Source organism: Myotis brandtii, unplaced genomic scaffold (genome assembly GCF_000412655.1).
Source record: "Myotis brandtii unplaced genomic scaffold, ASM41265v1 scaffold421, whole genome shotgun sequence".
Taxonomy (NCBI): domain Eukaryota; kingdom Metazoa; phylum Chordata; class Mammalia; order Chiroptera; family Vespertilionidae; genus Myotis; species Myotis brandtii.
In genome coordinates this window covers 987,962-1,005,786 of record NW_005366140.1, presented here as the reverse complement: position 1 = coordinate 1,005,786, position 17,825 = coordinate 987,962, and the positions used below count along the sequence as shown (strand labels likewise).

Sequence of the window (17,825 nt, the reverse complement as noted above, 5' to 3'; positions counted from 1 at the left end):
TGGGGGGGGGGGGGGGGGTCCTGGTACACTGTCCCCAAAGGGTTTTAGTCTTCCCCCAGGCCTGTAGTTTCTCCTTATAGGAACTCTCCAGATCCCCCAACATTGAACTGGGGAGAAGTGAGTCTATGTCCTCAATCCTGGGCCACTTGGTCAGAGGGCTGGGCTGGTCAGAGACGCTCGACTTCCTCATCCTCAGGCGGAGGGTCCGGGCAGCAGGTGGCCGTGGGCACCTCCTCTCTGTGCAGCTTGGAGAGCAGCCGGGCTGTCTCCTGGGTGATCTCAAAGTGCTTGGGCAGCGGGGTGCGGCGTGGTGGAGTGCCCTCAGGGGAGGCCGCAGCAGGGCCTGGTCCCCTCCCCCGCAAGCTCCCTTGAGGCCCGGATGTGACAGGAGTCTCCTCGTCAATTTTGAAAGCCACCAGGGCCAAGCTGGACAGCTGGTGGGTGACAGGCCGCACGCCCCCCCGGTGATACTTCACTGGCTGGCGGCTGAAGTAGCCACGGGACTGTGTCCCCAGGAGTGAGTCCTCGGGGCCTTGGCTGGACACTGTGGAATGTGGGGGGTCACTGCTGAGCATCACTCGTCCTCTGGATATCCCTCCCGGGAGTCATCTCTCCACCGAGCTACCTGGGCAGGTACCCCCAGAACTCCTGGTTTACTCCCAACACACTCACCTTCCCCTCTCTCCTCTTTGGTGTCTTGGGCCACTTCCTCTCTCTGGTCACTCTGTGGAGTTAGAATCTGTAGGGAGAAACCCAAGACCAAGACCCCCACAATAAAATCCCAGTTCTCTGAGACTCTTGGAGAACCAAGAGTTTGTTCCTGGACATGCAAGTTCCTGTGTAGTTTTGGTGTCTGGGAAGATGTGGTGCCCTTAACCGTCCTGCTGTGCAGAGCAATGTTACTGGTCTCCACTGTGGGCTCTGAGGGCTGGGCCGCCCGGGTTCAGCAGAAGCCAATCAGGCTGTGACTTACTCATCTCCACACTAGGATGAGGTGACGCTCCTTCCTGTTCTGTTCTCTGCAACCTCACGCCCGGTTAGCTGTATGGTTAGCTGTATAGTCTCCCTATTCTGCTTTTAGCTGAATGCCAATAGCGGCCGGAGTTCTTTCTATGAGTCAACCGTCCTGAGCACTTTGAGTCATTCCAGCTCTGAGTCCTACCAGCAACCCTAGGGACTGCAGTGGAGGAGGTCTGCACGCCTCGGAGTGCTGAATGCCAATAGCGGCCGGAGTTCTTTCTATGAGTCAGAACCGTCCTGAGCACTTTGAGTCATTCCAGCTCTCAGAGTCCTACCGCTTACCAGCAACCCTTGGGACTGCAGTGGAGGAGGTCTGCACGCCTCGGAGTGGCAGGTGTAGCAGAACCTGAGGGACCAGGAAGCCTCCCAAGGGGTCTCATCTGTAAATGGTTTTCACTAACAGTATCTACCGCTCGGGGCTGTGGTGAGAATGACAGGAGCCTGTAAAGTGCTCACGTATAGTAGGTGACCTCTTTGGCCTCGCCTTCCCTCCATTCATTACACCATGGAGCTGTGCCTTGAACACACCAGGCATGCTCCCACCTCAGGGCCTTTGCATTGGCCATTCCCTTTGCCTGGAACGCACTTACCCTGCCCTTCCCTGGCTTATTTCTCCTTCACATCCTCCGAGTCTTTGTTCAAATCCACTTTCTCCAGGAGACCTGCCCACACCATCCTACTTACTGCTACAAACTGTCCATCACCTCTCACCTCCTGTCCCTGATATCCCTTACCTTATGCTACTCTTTCTTTCCTCTATAGTACTTGTCACCATGTAACATCCTATATAACTAACTCTGTATCATATTTCTTGTTTATTGCTGGTTTCTTTCCCATGAGAATGCAGGCACCAAGAGAATAGGGTCTTTGAATATTCTCACTGATGTATATGTAATGCCTAAAGCAATGCTTGGCACATAGTAGGTGTTAAATAAGTATTCTGTTGAAGGGATGAATGATCACCCTCTGCAGGGCTGTATCCTGTTGTCACTCCATTATTAACGCTCCCTCCCCTCCCCAATTCCACTCCTCACTTTCCCTTCTAGAATGAGCACAGGGTACATAAGGAAAGAGTGAAAGAGAACATTTTAAAGGGAAAGGAAGGGAGGAGAAAGAGCGAATGAGAAGAAGAAATGGAGAAAGGACCCTCCCCATGTCTGTGGGCCCAGCTGGTTCCTACCTCGGAGGGCATGACCTCGGGATGCTTCTCCAGGGCACTGTGGGGCTCAGGGCCTGGGTCTGAATCTGAGGGTAAGGTTGGGGGCAGGGGATCTGGGGCAAGGTATGGGGGTGCTGGCTGGGGGCTGGTTGTGAGAGGCCCAGGGGCTGGGCTGGGGTCTTGAGGTGGGAGCTCAGTGGCCAGGGGGAGCTCGTCCATCCCAAAGATCTGCTCATAGTGCACTATGAGGAACTCGACAAGCTGGGCCTGGTGCCCGAAGTCCAGGAGGCAGGTAACAGAGCCGGTGGCAGCTGCCCCAGGATCATCCGGTGGCCGCAGCAGCGTAGGTCCAAACACAATGCCCAAGTTGTTGGCAGACATCTTGTTTTCCTCAAACTGTGCAGCCACCCTGGGGTGAGGAGAAGGAAAGGCACAGAGTGCACAGTCGTCACTTATCCGGTGGGACCTGGAAGCCGGACTAGTGGTGACTTGCCCAAGTCACGGTCAGTGCCCTGGTCACAGTTGGAGACCAGCAGCTCTATGCCCAGCCAAGGGGTGCAGGAGTAGGCACCGAAAGTCAGAAGTCATGTATTAAGGCTCAGAGCTTAGAAAATACATGCAAAGATCAGAGGTCAGTGTCAGTAGTCACATGTCCAATAGTCACAGATCCACTTCAAGGTCAGGGACAGTGCACACCTGAACAGATGAGCCACCAGATGCCGCAGGGTGTTGTAGTTAGAGTCAGGCAGCTGCATCAAGAGGGTCTTCAGCAAGCGAATAACCTCAGGACTGGGACTTGGGGTCTCAGAGTCGTGCCCGGGGTTTGCATGCAGGGTTTTAGCCAGAGAGATGAAGGCATCGTAGAAGTGGGAGGGGACCACGGGGTCAGTGAGCTGGGGGTGGAATGGCAGAGGGAACATGGGTGTGGGTAGGCTGTAGAGGGTCCTTAGCCTCAGCCTGCCCAGCTGGCCCTGCCCTGTCCCCTGAGCACCCACCTCCTGGAGGAATCGCTTGAGCACAGTTGAGACATCATGAGGTGAGTTCCCAGACAGGTCCACCAACGCTCGGCCATTCTCGAAAGCCTGACACAGTCGTTCTACACGGACCCGGGACCCGCTGACCCGATAAATGCCCTGTAGGGTAGGGTGGGAAAGAAACACCTGGGTAGTAATCCAGCCATGGAGAGGGCCAGGCCATTGCTGGGGATGGTCAAAGGTCAAGGGTCAAGGTAGCACCTGCACACCCAGAGCGCGCTGTTCTATCTCAGCCGTGCACTTGGTGACGACAAAGGGCACCTCCTCCGGGAAGTCCCTGGGCAGCTGCAGGAAGTTGACCCCGAAGAGGGGTGTCCGGGCTGGGAGCCGCCTGTGTCCACAGAGGATCAGCAGAGTCTCAAGGCAGCGCTTGTGGCAGGTCAGAAAGCACTGGGGGGTGGGGGTGGGAGCAAATTCATTGGTAGCAAATAAAAATTAATTTAGAAAATGTTTTGCATAAATAAAGAACAGTTTCCTAAAAAAAAGGTCAGGGAGGTCATTGGGGGTCAGCAGAAGTGAAGGTTGGAAGGATCCTTAGGGAACGGGAAGCTCATGGCAATCATTCGATCAGGGCTGGCCCCAGGGGCAGGAAGGCCACAGGAATATCAGGTCATGGAGGTGCCTGGGGCTCAGGAGGTCAGTGGGGTCAGCAGAGAGCACTGGGTCATCGGCCCGGGCCACACCTCCTCACATTCGGTCCCGCTGACCATGAAGGCCTCACACTCGCGGCACTTGGCTGGGCCCCTCAGTCGCCGCAGCCGGTGAGTCTGGGCTGCGTTGGAGAGCGTCCACTTCCTGAAGGGGCTGCCGGACCCGTTCTCAAGCCCGTCTCCCAGGTCTGTGGGAAAGTAGGGTGAGGGGGGCCTGGTCCATCCCTGCCCCCGTCCTGCCCCACCTGCTTCCAGCCTTACCGGGGTCTCGCTCCTCAAAGTCATCTGAAGACTCAGTGCCTGTGGATGAGACCTTCACCAGCCGCCTCGTACCAGGGCCTGGAGTCAGAGGGTCCGAGGTTGGGGTCATAGGGGTCATGGGGAAGTTCCAAAGCTAAGCAGACTTTCCTAGTTTTCAGGCCTTTCAGAACCACCCCCAGATATCCTTGGGGAAAGGGTTGAAGGTGTGTATGTGGGGGGTCAGATAGGTCAGAGGCTGAAGAAATAGGTCAGGAGTGTGGGTAGGTTAAAGGTCAAAGGGTTGGTTAGAGATTAAAGGTCAGAGCCTGGCCAGGGCTGGAGGAGGGTCAGAGTTAGGAGTGGGTCAGGGCCAGGTCCTGGCCCCACCTGGGCTGGAAGTGGGAGAGTCCAGGGATCGAGACTCGCTGCTACCGCCCACGCTGTCCACATCGCTGCCTGGAGTGGGGCCCGGAGTCCCTAGGAGGGAGAGAGGTCAATGAGGACGGCCCTCCCCAGCACCACTGCTCCCCAACCCTCACTGCACTCACCCTGCCAGACGGCGCCTGTGTCCTCCCCAGGGCCTGGCTCAGCTGCACTCTCATCCAACCGAGGAGGTGGGGGGCCGGAGAGCTTTTTCTTTGTGTCTAGAGGGGAGCTGAGAGGACAGGTTTGAGGGCTCTGAGAACCAGACACTGGCCAAGGCGATAGCACCCAGGGTCCGCATCTTGGATCCAACTCCAAGTACTTGGGTCTGCAAGCCCTGAGGTGTGTGAGCATGTGGCCAGTGCAGCGATCTTAAAGTCCCGACCCTCCCAGGACTGGGACAACCCCCACTTCCCGGATGAGAGAGAGCCTTGGGTACTAAATCCAAGTGCTGAGGCTTTGAGTTCTTTGACCCCAAGTTCTCAGCCCAAGACGCCAACAGCCCGCACCATGTCTGGGGCTCCTTCCTGACTCTGCTCCTAGGGGCCCACCTGTGCGGGGTAGGAACAAACTCCTGGAAAGAGAAGGCAGGTGGTGGGGGTGGCGGGGCCTCTGGCTGCAGTGTCCGCACGAACTCCTGGTAGCGCTGGCCAGGCTCAAAGGGCGCACAGCACTCGGCCAGGGCGGTAAAGGCGCGGGGACCACGCTCTGCTTGCACCCCTCGAAGCCGGAACAGTCCCAGGGTCACCTGCCAGGTGAGACCACGGAGACCACACATGAGAGAGGGGGCGTGGAGTCAGACAGTGGGAGGCAGCCTAGGGATGAGGGTGTCACCGGGGGGTGGCCGGTCAGGGTCATCCTGGGGGCAGGACCCCACAGGAGTGGGACCTCGGCAGAGGTACATCGAGGGTCTGAGGCAGGGACTGGCCATCCATGGAGATGGAGCGGGTCCTGGTACCCTGGAGGCAGTTTAGGATCTGACCAGCCACCCCCCGGTGACACCGTCACCCCCACTCCGTGTCCCAACAAGAAGACTTAGTGGTCACTTCGTCCTTTCTGCCTTGATCCAGAGATGCCAGGAGGGAGGGGCGCTCGGCTTGGGGTAGGGTCTCACCCGCTTCATCACTTCGTCTCCCTGCAGCACCAGCTTGCGTATGTGTGACACGATTCGCTGTTTGGTGGCCTCTAAGTCCTGCTGCCTCGCATTGGCCTCACGGACGCAGGCCTGGTACAACGCCTCTGCCTCCTGCACCTGGAGAAAGCAAGGCCGGGGGTACAGGTGGGAGACAGCATGGGGTGGGGAGCACCGAAGCACTAGGGGGCCGAGGGGGCAGGGTCACCACCTTGGCCTGGGCCTCCTCTCGGGAGCGCCGCCGCCGCTCTTGCTGTTTGCTGTGTCCCGGTGAGGCCTGGGGGGCTGGGTCCTCAGAGGATGCCTGGGCGCGCACCTGCAGGTCCTCGCTGCGATGCAGGTAATGGAGCTGGGCTCTCCGCAGTGCCTGCACCGCTTCGTTCTGGGGGAAGGGCAGGAGCACAGTCAGTGCCCCGTCCTCCCCTCCCCTCCCCTCGCTCATCCTCACCCACCCGGGCCTCACCATCCGCTTCTGCTCTTTCATCCACTGCTCCTTGAACTCCTTCCGCCACTTCTCAATCTCAGTCCGTTTGGAGGCCAGGGGCTGGCAATGATGGGGGACGGGGATGCTGCCTCAGGGCCACTGGTCCTTCCATTCCCTGAGGCCAGGTGCCTGTCACCCTCTGGATCCTTTTCAGGGTCTGCAGTCTCCCAGAAGGTCTTCTCACCCACGGTACCAGGACTCACTCCATCTCCACGGAGAGCCAGTCCCTGCCTCAGACCCTGAATGTACCTCTGCCTAGGTCCCACTCCTGCGGGGTCCTGCCCCCAGGATGACCCTGACCAGCCACCCCCCGGTGACACCGTCACCCCCACTCCATGTCCCAACAAGAAGACTTAGTGGTCACCTCATCCTTTCTGCCTTGATCCAGAGATGCCAAGAGGCTCTTCCTGGGAATACTCAGCACCTCACCTTGCGCCCCACCAACAAACAAATGCAGTTTGCAATTGCACAGGAAGCCTGGTTTGAATCTCTGCTGGGTAATCTTGGTCAAGTTCCTCAGCATGCATGGGCCTTCGCTTCCTCATCAGCAAAATAGCACTGACGGTGCCGGCGCCCTCCCGCTGAGTGGAGTGAATGGAATGGTGCATGGGCAGCATGGCTCCCTCACCTGGTAGTAGTCTCTTTTCTGCTGGGCCACTGTCTCCATGGCCAGGGCTCCCAGGCTGAGGTCGTGCTCCAGAAACAGGGTGTAGATGTACTGCAGTGGCATGTGGCTCTGGGGTGGGGATGGAAGATGCTGAGGATCTAGGGATGGGGTTGGGCTGTGGTTCTTTCCAAAGGGTTTGGGCTCTGGGGGGGAGGGGGGCTGGTCATGGTTACCTGCTGTTGGATTGACACCTTGCCAGCCTCGGCGATCTTCATAATGCTTTTGGTAAAATCTAGCTCTGGGGGGAGACAGCAAGGGTCTGAGCTGGGCAGGGAGGGGGAGCTGCCTGGAGCCTGGGGCCGGTGGAAGGACCCTCACCAAGGCTGGCTCTCTTCTCGGTCCAGGCTAGCAGCTCCTTCGCATAGCGGCTCCAGGTCTTGGCATATTCCAGGGCTGCGTCCACACCACCCTTGGTCCGAATGAGCCGCAAGTCCAGTTCCTCCCCTGGGGCAGACAGGTGGACCTCTGACCTCTGAATCCTAAACTCCCTTGAAACCCTAACCTCACTTGAGCCTCTAGACCTGACCAGTGACCTTTATTCTACACCCTATGACTCCCCAAAATGCCCTTTACAATGACTTGCAATTTTATGCGGATTCTCCACCCAGACGGGGGCTCCCTGAGGGCAGGGGCTCACGGCCGCTCTGTGCACTGCAGTGTCCCAGGTGCACAGGACAGGCAGTCGGTGATGACTTAAGGCAGTGGTTCTCAACCTTCCTAATGCTGCGACCCTTTAAAACAGTTCCTCATGTTGAGGTGACCCCCAACCGTAAAATTATTTTACTTCATAACTGTAATTTTGCTACTGTTATGAATCGTAATGTAAATATCTGATATGCAGGATGTATTTTCATTGTTACAAATTGAACATAATTAAAGCATAGTGATTAATCACAAAAACAATATGTAATTATATATGTGTTTTCCGATGGTCTTAGGCGACTCCTGTGAAAGGGTCGTTCGACTTACAAAGGGGTCGCGACCCACAGGTTGAGAACCTCTGACTTAAGGCAAGAACTTTTTGCCCCCACCTCCTGCCTTCAAACCCCCTACCTGTAAGGGGTGCAGGACCCTCTGGGGAGGGGCCACTCCAATGGCTGGTTTCACTGGTCTGAGGGGGAGGGAGACAGCATTCAGGAACATGCAGGGCAGGGGACCCCTCCTTAAAGCCCCTCCTCCTGGAGGCCCCTCCTTCCTGCCCCCTTGGCTCCCCCTCTCACCACAGTGGCCGTGGGGGTCTTGTCAGGCTCTGGGTCTCCTGAAAGTATAGGGTCTCCAGCCAGCATCTCAAGGGTCCTGGGAGGTAAGGGTATCAGGATACCACCCTCCACCCAGGCTGTCCCGCTCAGGGTACTGAGGGTCCCAGGGAATTTTGGCAGATGGTCCTGATACCCCCCCCCCCAGTGACATCTCTTGTATCTGGGAGGTCTAAGGGATGGGGTTTTGGGGGACAACCAGGTGAGCTTTTTTATGAGACATGAGACAGAGTTTGACAGGTTACAGGTAACTTTGGGATTCAGAGAGTGGGATTATAGGGGTCTCAAATGTTTTAAGGGGTCACCAGAAGGATATGTGGGGGTTCTAGGACCACTATAGGGATTTCCAGTGGATTTGGGGGGGTGTGAATTTTGGGTGTTTTGGAGATTTTGGCAGGTTTTGGGGGCGACCCAGTCGTCTCAGACTCACGCGTTCCCCAGTGAAATTTCAAGGTTGTCCAGGCTCCGAAAGATGTCACTGTACCTCTTCCTGCTCTCAGGAGCCGGGGGAAGCCCTGAAAGCAGGGGGTCATATATGGGTACACGAAGCCTCCTTCAGTCCACAGCACCTCGGCTGGCTGTTTGGAGGGTGGGGAGAGAGAAAGAAAGAGGAGCAAGACAGAAAGTTCTGGTTCTGTAGGGAGTGTGGGATGGGGTGGGTGTCTGAGTTGGAATGGAGGGAGGGTGGGCTTGGGTGGTGGGGCTGACTTTGCCAAGCAGATGGACTCAGGCACAGCCCAACACAGAGAGCAGAGACAGCCACAAACACACGGGCTCAGAGGCAAAGAGACAAAACAGACGCTCCAGATGCAGTCACACTGTCCCCAGGGGCGAGAGCCAGCCTGGCAATGGAGCCACATGGAACTCAGGCCAGACAGATGGAAATACACATGGGACAGACAGGCAGAGAGCTATGGCAGAAACACTGGCAGACCGAACCATCGGCCATAAAGACTGATGACTGACACTCAACATGCATAGAGAGACACAAACGACAGCCCCCCAAACAAGCGGAAACTTGCTACATTTCTGCAACAGCTTCTCCCGCCCTTCTTCTGGGGGCCCCATCAGCGTTGCTCCTCCCTGGGCTGCGGAGCAGCGGGTGGCGATCCTGCTGCACTGTCGCCCTCGCCCCTCTCCATCCGCGGTTGTTGCACCCTGCCCCCATCACAAATATCAAAAGCAGAAGCAGCCACTTCCCCTTCCTGGGCCCCTTCAACAAGGCATCCGGGGTGAAGACTCCAAGGGGGAGGGGGTCAGGGACTGGTGTCCCGGGCTCCTCTCGGCTTGGGGGGGACGGTGCCCACAATGGAGGATCCCCGGCGTCCTCCCCATTCAGGAACTCCTTCCCCTGCTCTAGGACAGAGAGGGACAACCGTAGGCCCTCAGTTTAGGAAGCGGGTATGGCTGATGCCCCTCTTGATCCCGTATCCCGGACCGCCTACCCGGCTCTGCTGCGTCCATGGCCTACGGGCTGCTCGGTGGGGACAGGGACTGAGATGATGGAACCGCGCCGCCTGGGCCTAGCCCAGATTTTCTGCTCCGGCTACCACCAGCTTCCGCGTCTCCCCGCCCCATGGTAGGCCACGCCCCCACTTCATCAAGCTAGACACGCCCTTGCCGGAGGCCACGCCCCCACTTTATCAAGCTAAACACGCCCTTGCCCGAGGCCACGCCCCCAGGCTAGGAAGCGCGGAAGGAGCCCCCAGCTCAAGGGCAGAGATGCTCCAAGGCCAGTGCCTCCTGGGCGACCACCCCAGACCTGGGCACCCCAGGACTCCATCCTGGCCAGGGTTCTCCTTCCCAGATTTTTTTTTTTTTAAAGGAAGGCAGACTGCCACGTGCAGCTCCTCATTTGGATGTGTCTGGATTCTTGGAAGCTTGACTACCCTACGTTCTCCTACAAATGGACCTTGAGAGCTTGTTTGGAGGTTCTAGCAGGGGAGCGCAGCTACTCGTATACCTTTGACCGAAGACCGGTCCTCTCCTCGCGGGGAAGGTCGTTCTCTTCGACCGAGCGCGCAGCTTCGGGGAGGGACGCACATGGATCGGTGAGGGAGGAGGGGGACACCCGCCTAGTCAGCCAGATCAACCCTGGCGATCCATGGGGTGGCAGATGTCGCAGCCAGATCGCCCTCACATCCTCCTTCCCAGATCTTTGCGCGGTCCCAAAGCGCCAGCACACTCCCCCAGGAGTGACCCCAGAGTCCACCGGTTTTCGACCCTTCCACACACCCAGTAACATCCTGCTCAGGGCTCTGTGGACCCCGAACCCGTCCAGCCGGACTAGAGACATGGAGCCCCATGTGAAGGCCCGAAGTCCTGCCCAATTACAGGCGAATCAGAAGTCACCTAACACTTTGTGGCCAGAAACTCCTGGCCTGGGGGACTCCCAGTGACCCTCAAAGCTAGATCAGGCTCTTGAGGGCCAATTATAGCATAGCCCTCAGTTCTTTTCAGACCTGGGGTGGGATGGGGTAGTGATGAGGGCGGCACAGAGACACTCCCCTGAGCCCCCAATCATCCCTGGCAAACCCAATTCCAGACTGCTCTCCTGAGTCGCCTCAAGTTGTCGCAGGGATCTGGCCTCCCTCTACATTCCAATGACCACAGCAACCCTCTGCAGGCTGCGGTCTGGGGCCACTACTCCCCGGGACCTTGGCCAGCCAGTGCTCATGATGCTCACAGGTATCCACGGCTGGTCCCTGCTGCTTCCCAAGGCCTCCCAAGGACTGCAGGCTACACTCCACTCACTGGGGAAGCAGACGGGGGTGGGCTACCGAGGATGACCGAGGGCAGGAAAGGACTGAGCCCTCCAATTAGCATCGGTGGGCAGGAGGCCCAGAAGTCTGAGTCTGGGTCCCCTGGCCTGAGGTGGTCACAAGCAGCTTCTGTTATAAAAATGCACCCACTCTTAACTCAGTGGAATTTCTGGCTGTAATTAGACTTCATGTTTGTAACTTTGCTTCCTAAAGTTTTTCGCTGTTATCTCCAACCAGCTGCTCTCGTGCTGCCTGCTCTGACATTGCCGATTGCATTGAGTGCCCTTTGCAAGGAAGGACAGTCATTGTGAGGGCAGAGCCAGGCTGCTGGGTCAGCCTGGCTGTGACTGAAATGGCAACAGCACCCAAATGCCTCAGGACCCCAGCCTGAGTCAGCATTCTAATGGTGTGGATTGAACTTCCTCACATATAAGACACCATGGAGAGAAGGCATGCTGCCATTTTGCATATAACTGAAAAGGGAAAAAAGCCATAGATCCTAAGCCTCCCCCGAGTGCCTGAGGTGTGAAAATACGAAGCTGACATATGGGGGTGCTTATTAAACCAGGGAATATGCAGAGCTCTGGGCTGGAAGCTCGCCCAACCCAAGCCCCGACTGTTGCAGAGGGTGTCCTTAACCTCACAGAGCCCTCTGGGCGGGTGCTAGGACCTTCCTCGGAGAACACCAGCCTCCCAGCGACCCCTTGTGTGGTACAGGCAGAGGTGAAGGCAGGGCTTCTTAAAATTGTGGATGCTGCTTTATTTACCAAAGGTGCTGGCTGGGGGCTGGTTCTGCCAGCCAGGCCCAAGGACGGCCATGTGGGGGGGGGTGAGAGGGGCGGCCCCAACTCAGTCTTAATGGGCAAGACTGCTCTGGCCTTGCCGTGGGGGCAGTGTTCCCTCCCGGGGCCCACATGGGGTCCCTGCCCGGTGGTAGCAGGGTGGGCAGTGGGTGCTGGCACTGCTGTCTCAGGAAGGCACTTTCAGCTTCGGGGTCCCCAGGAAGAACTGCAGGACGCGGTCGGCCAGGAGTGCCAGGCAGAAGTCAAGGATCAGGACCTGGGCGATGACCAGCTTGAACTGCAGGGGAGGGAGCGATGATGAGCTGGATGCCTGCCGATGGGCCCAGGTCAAGTCCTGGGGCCACACCCACAGGGATACTCACCTCCACGGGGATGTCCACAAGCCCAAACTGGCTGTTGAAGTCAGGCGAGGAACCGAGGAGCAAGCCCACAATAGCTAGGAGTGACACAACCAGGCTCCACACCAGAGGCTTGTTCTCAGGCAGGCTCTCCATGAAAGGCGGGCCCTGTGGGGACATAGAGACGAATAGTGTGTGTTGTGGGGGGTGGGGGGGTGGGGTGAGGAGGGCATGCTTGGGTTAGGGCTGGAGCTCACCTTGTAGTTGATGGCAAAGGTGGCCATTTGCATGGCCATGGCCATGATGTACACAGTGCTGTTGACCAGGGTTGGCTCAAACTCCTTATACAGGTCCACAAACTGTTCCTGCCTGCAGGATGCAGGGGGGTGAGGGCCGTTCTGTGGCTCCCACTCCCCTGCACATAACCAGGGCTCTCTGCCTGGTCCTGGTTGCCCCAGGCCAACGTCTGCACCTGCATCTGCATCCTCCTTCCACCTCCCACCACAGGGACGCTGCCTCCTGTGGGTGCCCTGTGCACCCACTACTAGGGCGGCACTCACTTTTCAGGGCTTCGGGCCTGGGCCTCGCTGTATAGGTAGATAAGACTTAGGAAGTGCACGCAGAACTGGAGCAGGACGGTGAGGATGGTGTACAGGTTGAAGATGTTGGGCAGGGGCCGCTCCCGGGATAGGGTCTTGAGGGGCTGCAGTATTGGGGGTTGAATACATGGTGAGTGTCAAGGCCCAGAGTGCCCTGGGCCACCCACCCACCCACGCCTCCTGCAGGCCTGGTGCAGAGAGCAGTCACCGCATCCTGGGGCCATGGGTTGGCACCAGCCTCCAGAGCCCTGCTTGCCTGTGGACAGTGCTGGGGCCCGAGCTGTGCTACTGGGAAGAGCTCAGTGGGCTTGCCCCCTCCCTCCCACTCCCCATCTGTAACACAGGGATGACAGCTTCCCCGAGGGCTGCTGTGAGGAAGAAAAGATGACATCTGCCCGGAAGCACCTCTGACAGGCCCAAGTGTTCCTTGCCGTGCATCACTGAAGCCTCTCAGCACCTCCAGGGCAGAGGTGCCTGTGGGTACGGCAGGAGCCATTGCTTTGCCTGGGGTCTCAGCCCACCTTGGAGCGGGAGATGAAGAGGAAGCAGCCAGCCAGCAGCAGCCCCTGTAGTGTGGCCTGGAAGTCGCTGAACTTGACGCCCTCCAGGTAGAGGACACTCTGACTGTAGGCCAGGATGAGGGCATTGAGGGCCAGGATCTTGAACATCTGCAGCGTGGTCACGAGCGTGCACCGGCCCTGCTTGATCACGTGGCAGACTACATGGATTGGGGGAGGTAGGTGTGAGCATGCGTGCATGCAGGCATGGGCATGGGTGCCAGGCAGGGCTGGTAGGGGGACAGGGCAGGTGGCAGGACTCACTGCACTGAATGGATGAGAGCTTGGAGGTGAAGGGTGCTGCAATGCTGGCATCCCCCAGCTTCACGATGGGCATGCTCTCGTCCTCGAGGTCCCGCAGCACCTGGCTCAGGCGGTCCTGTGGGGTGGGTGGCGGTGGGTGAGACCTGGACACAAGGGGGTGCCGGCACCCCCCTCCCAAGACTCACCCTCTGGGAGGTGGACTGCTCCTCTGAGGGTGGGAGCCCCAACCTCTGCTTGGATGCCCTGGAGGTGGCCCTGACACCGCTGTTGCTCAGGACAGGGCTGTCACGGGGCCGCCGCTTCCGCTCGACAACCCGCTCTGGGGCATTGGCCAGGAGTGCCACACCTGGGGTGGGGGAGAGGGAAGGATATGTGTGTGTCAGGATCCAGGGGAGCCCACTGGCCCCAAGCCAGAGTGAGTGTCAGCTCAATGCCTAGATGGAGCCATGGGCCTCAGAGCCAAACCTCCCCATTTCACTGGACCTCCCCAAGGAGTACCCTCAGAGAGCATTTTATCTTACTTTCTATAACAACTTAAAAAATAAAAACAAGCCCTAGCCAGTTTGGCTCAATGGATAGAGTGTCAGCCTGCGGACCAAAGGGTCCCGGGTTCTCTCATAGAGCTTCCCTGGCTCCCCAAACTTTCCCCATGGCTCTGGTGGCTTCAGCCACACTGTTCCTTAGACACTGTGTCCTTCTGCCCGTGGATCCCTGACCCTATCAGCCCCGCCCTATCCTCACAGCCTCCTCATGCTCGGGGAGGTGTCCTTTATGCTGAGCCCTGGCTGGCTGAACAGTAAGCCGGGGGGCGGGGAGGCTCACCCACGTCGGCGTGCTTCAGGGCACCCACGTCATTGGTGCCGTCGCCACACATGAGGGTCACGTAGCCCAGCTCCTTCAGGCTGGTGATAACAAACTCCTACACGGGCAAAGGAACAAGTGAGGGCTGTGTGCCACTTATGGACCTCGCCCGCCTACCACCTCTGCGCTCACCTTCTGTTTGGGGGCCACACGGGCAAACACTTGCACATGGGGGATGAGGCGCAGCAGCAGCTGGGGGTCCTCGGCCTGCAGGTGGGCCAAGCCATCGCCCGTGAGGCACAGGGCATGCTCCCGGGCCAGCGCCTTTGGGGAGCCTTGGGCCAGGGGTAGCACGACACTGCCGTCGATGGAGCACCACTCGCAGGATCGACCTGCAGGGCCAGTGCCCAGAGTCAGGGACAGGGCTTAGTCACCCAGGAAGACCCCTGACTTGGACTCAACATGCCTAGTCCTTGTCTCTCCTCTCTGGAGCACCATTTTGACCCTCACCCTTCCTTCAAGCCGCATCCACACCTACTTGTGCTTTGGACTGGTGACCGTCCAATAGAGATTATTCAGAACCCTCCAATACAAATGAGGAATCCCAGAACCCAGGGCCTGAGACCACGTGAAGTGGCCAAATTCCAACCCAGGCATACCCTAAACCTATTACTTAATTAGCCCCACCCTTGTGGCCTGCCTGAAACCCCATTTTCCCGGGGCTGGGGCACTGGAGTCACTTCCTCTGGCCAGACACTTGCTATTCACTTCCTCTTTCCAGCTGGCTGGCCTACTAGCCCTCCTGGCACTGATGGCTCAACTGGATAGTCTCGGCTGGGCAGGAAACTAACCTCCACCTGGTTTTTGTTGTTGCCCTTTTATTAGAGCAGCTTCACTTGCCAATCAACAGCCCTGACAGCCACCTCTCTGGGCTGCCTGCCCATAATCCTGGGCCTCTCAGGAGCCCAGTGCCTGGAGCCGGACGGAGCTCTGGGACCAGCAGTGCAGACTGGGAGACAGGCCAGGAAGCGCCAGAAGCTGACCTTGCTGGGCCTTACCAACACCCTCCCCTGGCCTGTAGCCTTGTGAAGCACCCCCGAGCCAGGTGCTGCACTGGGCACCATCCTTCAGCATCTGACAGACCACACCCTACCAGACAGAAAGTGCTGGGGCTGGAACGGCTCCTCGAATGGTCTGACTCTGGGGTACCACTTGCAGCCAACCGAGTGGCCAGCTGCTGGAGCCAGGCCATCCAGGTTCAAAGGTTTAGTCAAAATGACACCAAGAAACCTGGGTGGGTGGGTTCACTTCTGTTTCATTGTCTATAAAGCTGGGTGACAACAGCTGACCCAGATGGCTTCCTCCTACGTGGAATGGGGATGGCAAGCCCTCCTGTGTAGGGTGAAGGGACAATGTGATAACACATACCAAGTCCGCTGCCCAGGGTCTGGCCAGGCCGAGCACCAGCACCAGCAGTCCCTGAACTTGGGAACGGGGTATACATGCAGTGCACAGGCAGCCGTCAGGCCCAAGGTGGGTGTGATGATATGAAACGTGAGATGGTGTGACTATAATCGATTGCCTGAGATTATGTCATCACTGATCCTGGAGCCAGTGACTGCCCTCATGCTGCTAGACATGGGTGGAACTCTAGCCAGATGGCCGGAGGAGCAGGGCTGTGATCCACAGGCCCATGTCGCACTGCTGCCACCATCACAGGCACTCACTAACACTGGGCATGCTCATTCAGGGTCTCACCTTTCTCGGTGGGAGGCTGCAGGATCAGCGTGTGCGCCTTTTCAATGAAGTGTAGCTCCTGGGCCACGTGGCAGGCAGTGAGTGGGTTGTCACCAGTGATCATGACCACCTGGGGAGAGGGGCGAAGGCTCAGAGGGGCAGAACGCCAGCCTGGAGACCTAGTGCCTGAGTCCCCTTTAAGGAAGGCTACAGAGAGAAGTCTGGGCCCCCTCCTGAGGACTGGGCTTCCAAGGCCACAATCTGTCCACCCCGGTGATGTTTTTAAAAATAATACATGTATGTTTGTCTTTCTGAGAACACCCATACCTTTCATGTTAAATTATGAACCAGTTTTTTCGTGGACCTTTTTGGCTTGGTAGCTTCCCAGGAAGCTGTGTGTGGGGTGGGTGGGAACCACATGTTCCAGCCTCCCAGCTTAGAGCTGGGAGGCCTGCTGAGCGCCAGGTGGGGACTGATCCTGCTACCATCCTCTGAGACTGCTCACTTAGCTCCCACGTTAAACTGCATCCTGAGTCCCAAATTAAACCAAACACCAGGATACCAGGATGAACAGACTAAAGCCACTGAGACAGACATGACCCGTCTGGGTATTGCTCCCACACCCTCTACCCAGCCTCAGCCTCTCAGGGATGCTGCGGACCCCAGGAAGCACCCACTTGCCCCACTGGGGGTGGAAGTGTCCTCTGCTGTCACATCCTCCTCTCTGTAAGGAGCCAAGGCCCACCCGCCCACCTGTCTGAGGGGCCTGGTGTGGAGGGTCCAGGAGCCATACCCGGTGGGAGGCATTCTGGATCTCCCGGATGACAGCCTTGGAATCAGCCTTGAGCGGGCAGGAGACCACAATGAAGCCGACGAATTTGAGGTTACACTCCAACGCCTCCCGCTTGACCTCCCGGGCCTGTGGACAAACATGGGGCGCTCTTACGATCATAACATCCCCCAGCCCTGCAATTCCCCAAGCCCCAACAATGTGCTGAGTGGAGAGGTCAGAGAAGGGCTTGTCCTCCCTGTGGCACAGCAGCTTGGCAATGGCTGGGTGGTCCCCGCCCCCAGTGCTTCTACTCCCTGGTGTGGGCATGGCATGTCCTCACAGAGACCTTGTGTCTTGGCTTCTGTCAATTGTTCCTTGTTAACCACCCAGCATGTGCTCACCCTCTACCTCATCCCAGAAACCAAAAATGGCCACCCTCATTAAGCTTGTCTTCTACTGGGGAAGGCATCTATATATATAAAAGCCTAAGCGACCGTTTGACCAGTAGCTATGATGCACACTGACCACCAGGGGCAGGTGTTCAATGTATAGGCATGGAAACATGGAACAGACTGATGAATCTTAGAGGGAAGGGGGAGGGAAGGAAAGAGATTAACCAAAGATCTTATATGTACACTAAAGGCCTGGTGCATGGATTCGTGCACTGGTGGGATCCCTCGGCCTGACCTGCGGGAATCGGGCTGAATCCATGCACCTGGTGCATGGATTCGTCTGAGGGGTCCTGGATTGTGAGAGGGGTGGCATTAAGCAGGAGTGGTTCTGGAGGGGTGTGATCAGGCATGCATTCTGGAAGGATCTCTTGGCCACTGGGTGCAAACAGCCTGGATGAAGGCCAAGGTGGAAGGAGGTAAAGGAGTGTTGGCAGTGGAGGTGGGAGAAGAGCTGATGGGACATGGGGGTATGACTGAGAGCTGGGGATGTCCCCAAAGCATGCAGTAACCAGGTGACTGAACTGGGCTGGGTCAGAATTAGACTAGAGATGGTAATCTAAATTGTCTCCTGAGCCAGTCAGCATGCTCAGTGGTTGAGCACTGACCTATGAACCAGGAGGTCATGGTTCAATTCCTGGTCAGGGAGCATGCCCGGGTTGCGGGCTGGATCCCCAA

At 57.8% G+C, this 17,825-nt stretch overlaps 2 protein-coding genes across 6 annotated transcripts in view; both read right to left on the bottom strand.

Moving 5' to 3' along the window:
• Positions 1-73: 73 nt before the first annotated feature.
• GMIP (GEM interacting protein) lies at positions 74-9,714 on the bottom strand. 5 transcript variants are annotated; one of them, XM_014545725.1, is made up of 22 exons: positions 9,511-9,714; positions 9,088-9,223; positions 8,496-8,580; positions 8,030-8,105; positions 7,863-7,920; positions 7,128-7,253; positions 6,983-7,047; positions 6,771-6,878; positions 6,122-6,202; positions 5,870-6,040; positions 5,641-5,778; positions 5,078-5,274; positions 4,652-4,758; positions 4,491-4,580; positions 4,125-4,202; positions 3,897-4,051; positions 3,415-3,603; positions 3,175-3,312; positions 2,876-3,072; positions 2,201-2,588; positions 673-739; positions 74-544 (listed from the first exon to the last, which is right to left on the bottom strand). In XM_014545725.1, the coding sequence occupies exons 2-22, from the start codon at positions 9,131-9,133 to the stop codon at positions 168-170; spliced, it is 2,937 nt and encodes a 978-aa protein (XP_014401211.1). In that variant the 5' UTR covers positions 9,134-9,223; positions 9,511-9,714; the 3' UTR covers positions 74-167. The 5 variants fall into 5 exon arrangements, with proteins under 5 accessions (XP_014401211.1, XP_005873864.1, XP_005873865.1 ...); XM_005873802.2 differs by having other exon boundaries at positions 9,091-9,223; XM_005873803.2 differs by lacking the exon at positions 9,088-9,223.
• Positions 9,715-11,796: 2,082 nt separating this feature from the next.
• The window catches only part of ATP13A1 (ATPase type 13A1), a 12,821-nt gene continuing 6,792 nt past the window's right edge, over positions 11,797-17,825 (bottom strand). The window contains exons 15-25 of the mRNA XM_014545724.1: positions 16,720-16,845; positions 15,948-16,056; positions 14,382-14,581; positions 14,211-14,307; positions 13,574-13,734; positions 13,389-13,503; positions 13,089-13,285; positions 12,529-12,671; positions 12,226-12,337; positions 11,993-12,136; positions 11,797-11,907 (exon numbers count right to left, since the gene is read on the bottom strand). Of these exons, the coding sequence (XP_014401210.1) occupies positions 11,797-11,907; positions 11,993-12,136; positions 12,226-12,337; positions 12,529-12,671; positions 13,089-13,285; positions 13,389-13,503; positions 13,574-13,734; positions 14,211-14,307; positions 14,382-14,581; positions 15,948-16,056; positions 16,720-16,845 (1,515 nt within the window). The remainder of the gene's footprint in view (positions 11,908-11,992; positions 12,137-12,225; positions 12,338-12,528; positions 12,672-13,088; positions 13,286-13,388; positions 13,504-13,573; positions 13,735-14,210; positions 14,308-14,381; positions 14,582-15,947; positions 16,057-16,719; positions 16,846-17,825) is intronic.

Coding starts and splice junctions, on each gene's coding strand:
- GMIP (XM_014545725.1), bottom strand. CDS start 9,133: ATGGGGCCCCCAGAAGAAGGGCGGGAGAAGCTGTTGCAGAAATGTA. Junction 4,759..5,077: donor TTTGTTCCTACCCCGCACAG/GTGGGCCCCTAG, acceptor CTGTCCTCTCAG/CTCCCCTCTAGACACAAAGA. Junction 4,581..4,651: donor CACAGGCGCCGTCTGGCAGG/GTGAGTGCAGTG, acceptor TCTCCCTCCTAG/GGACTCCGGGCCCCACTCCA.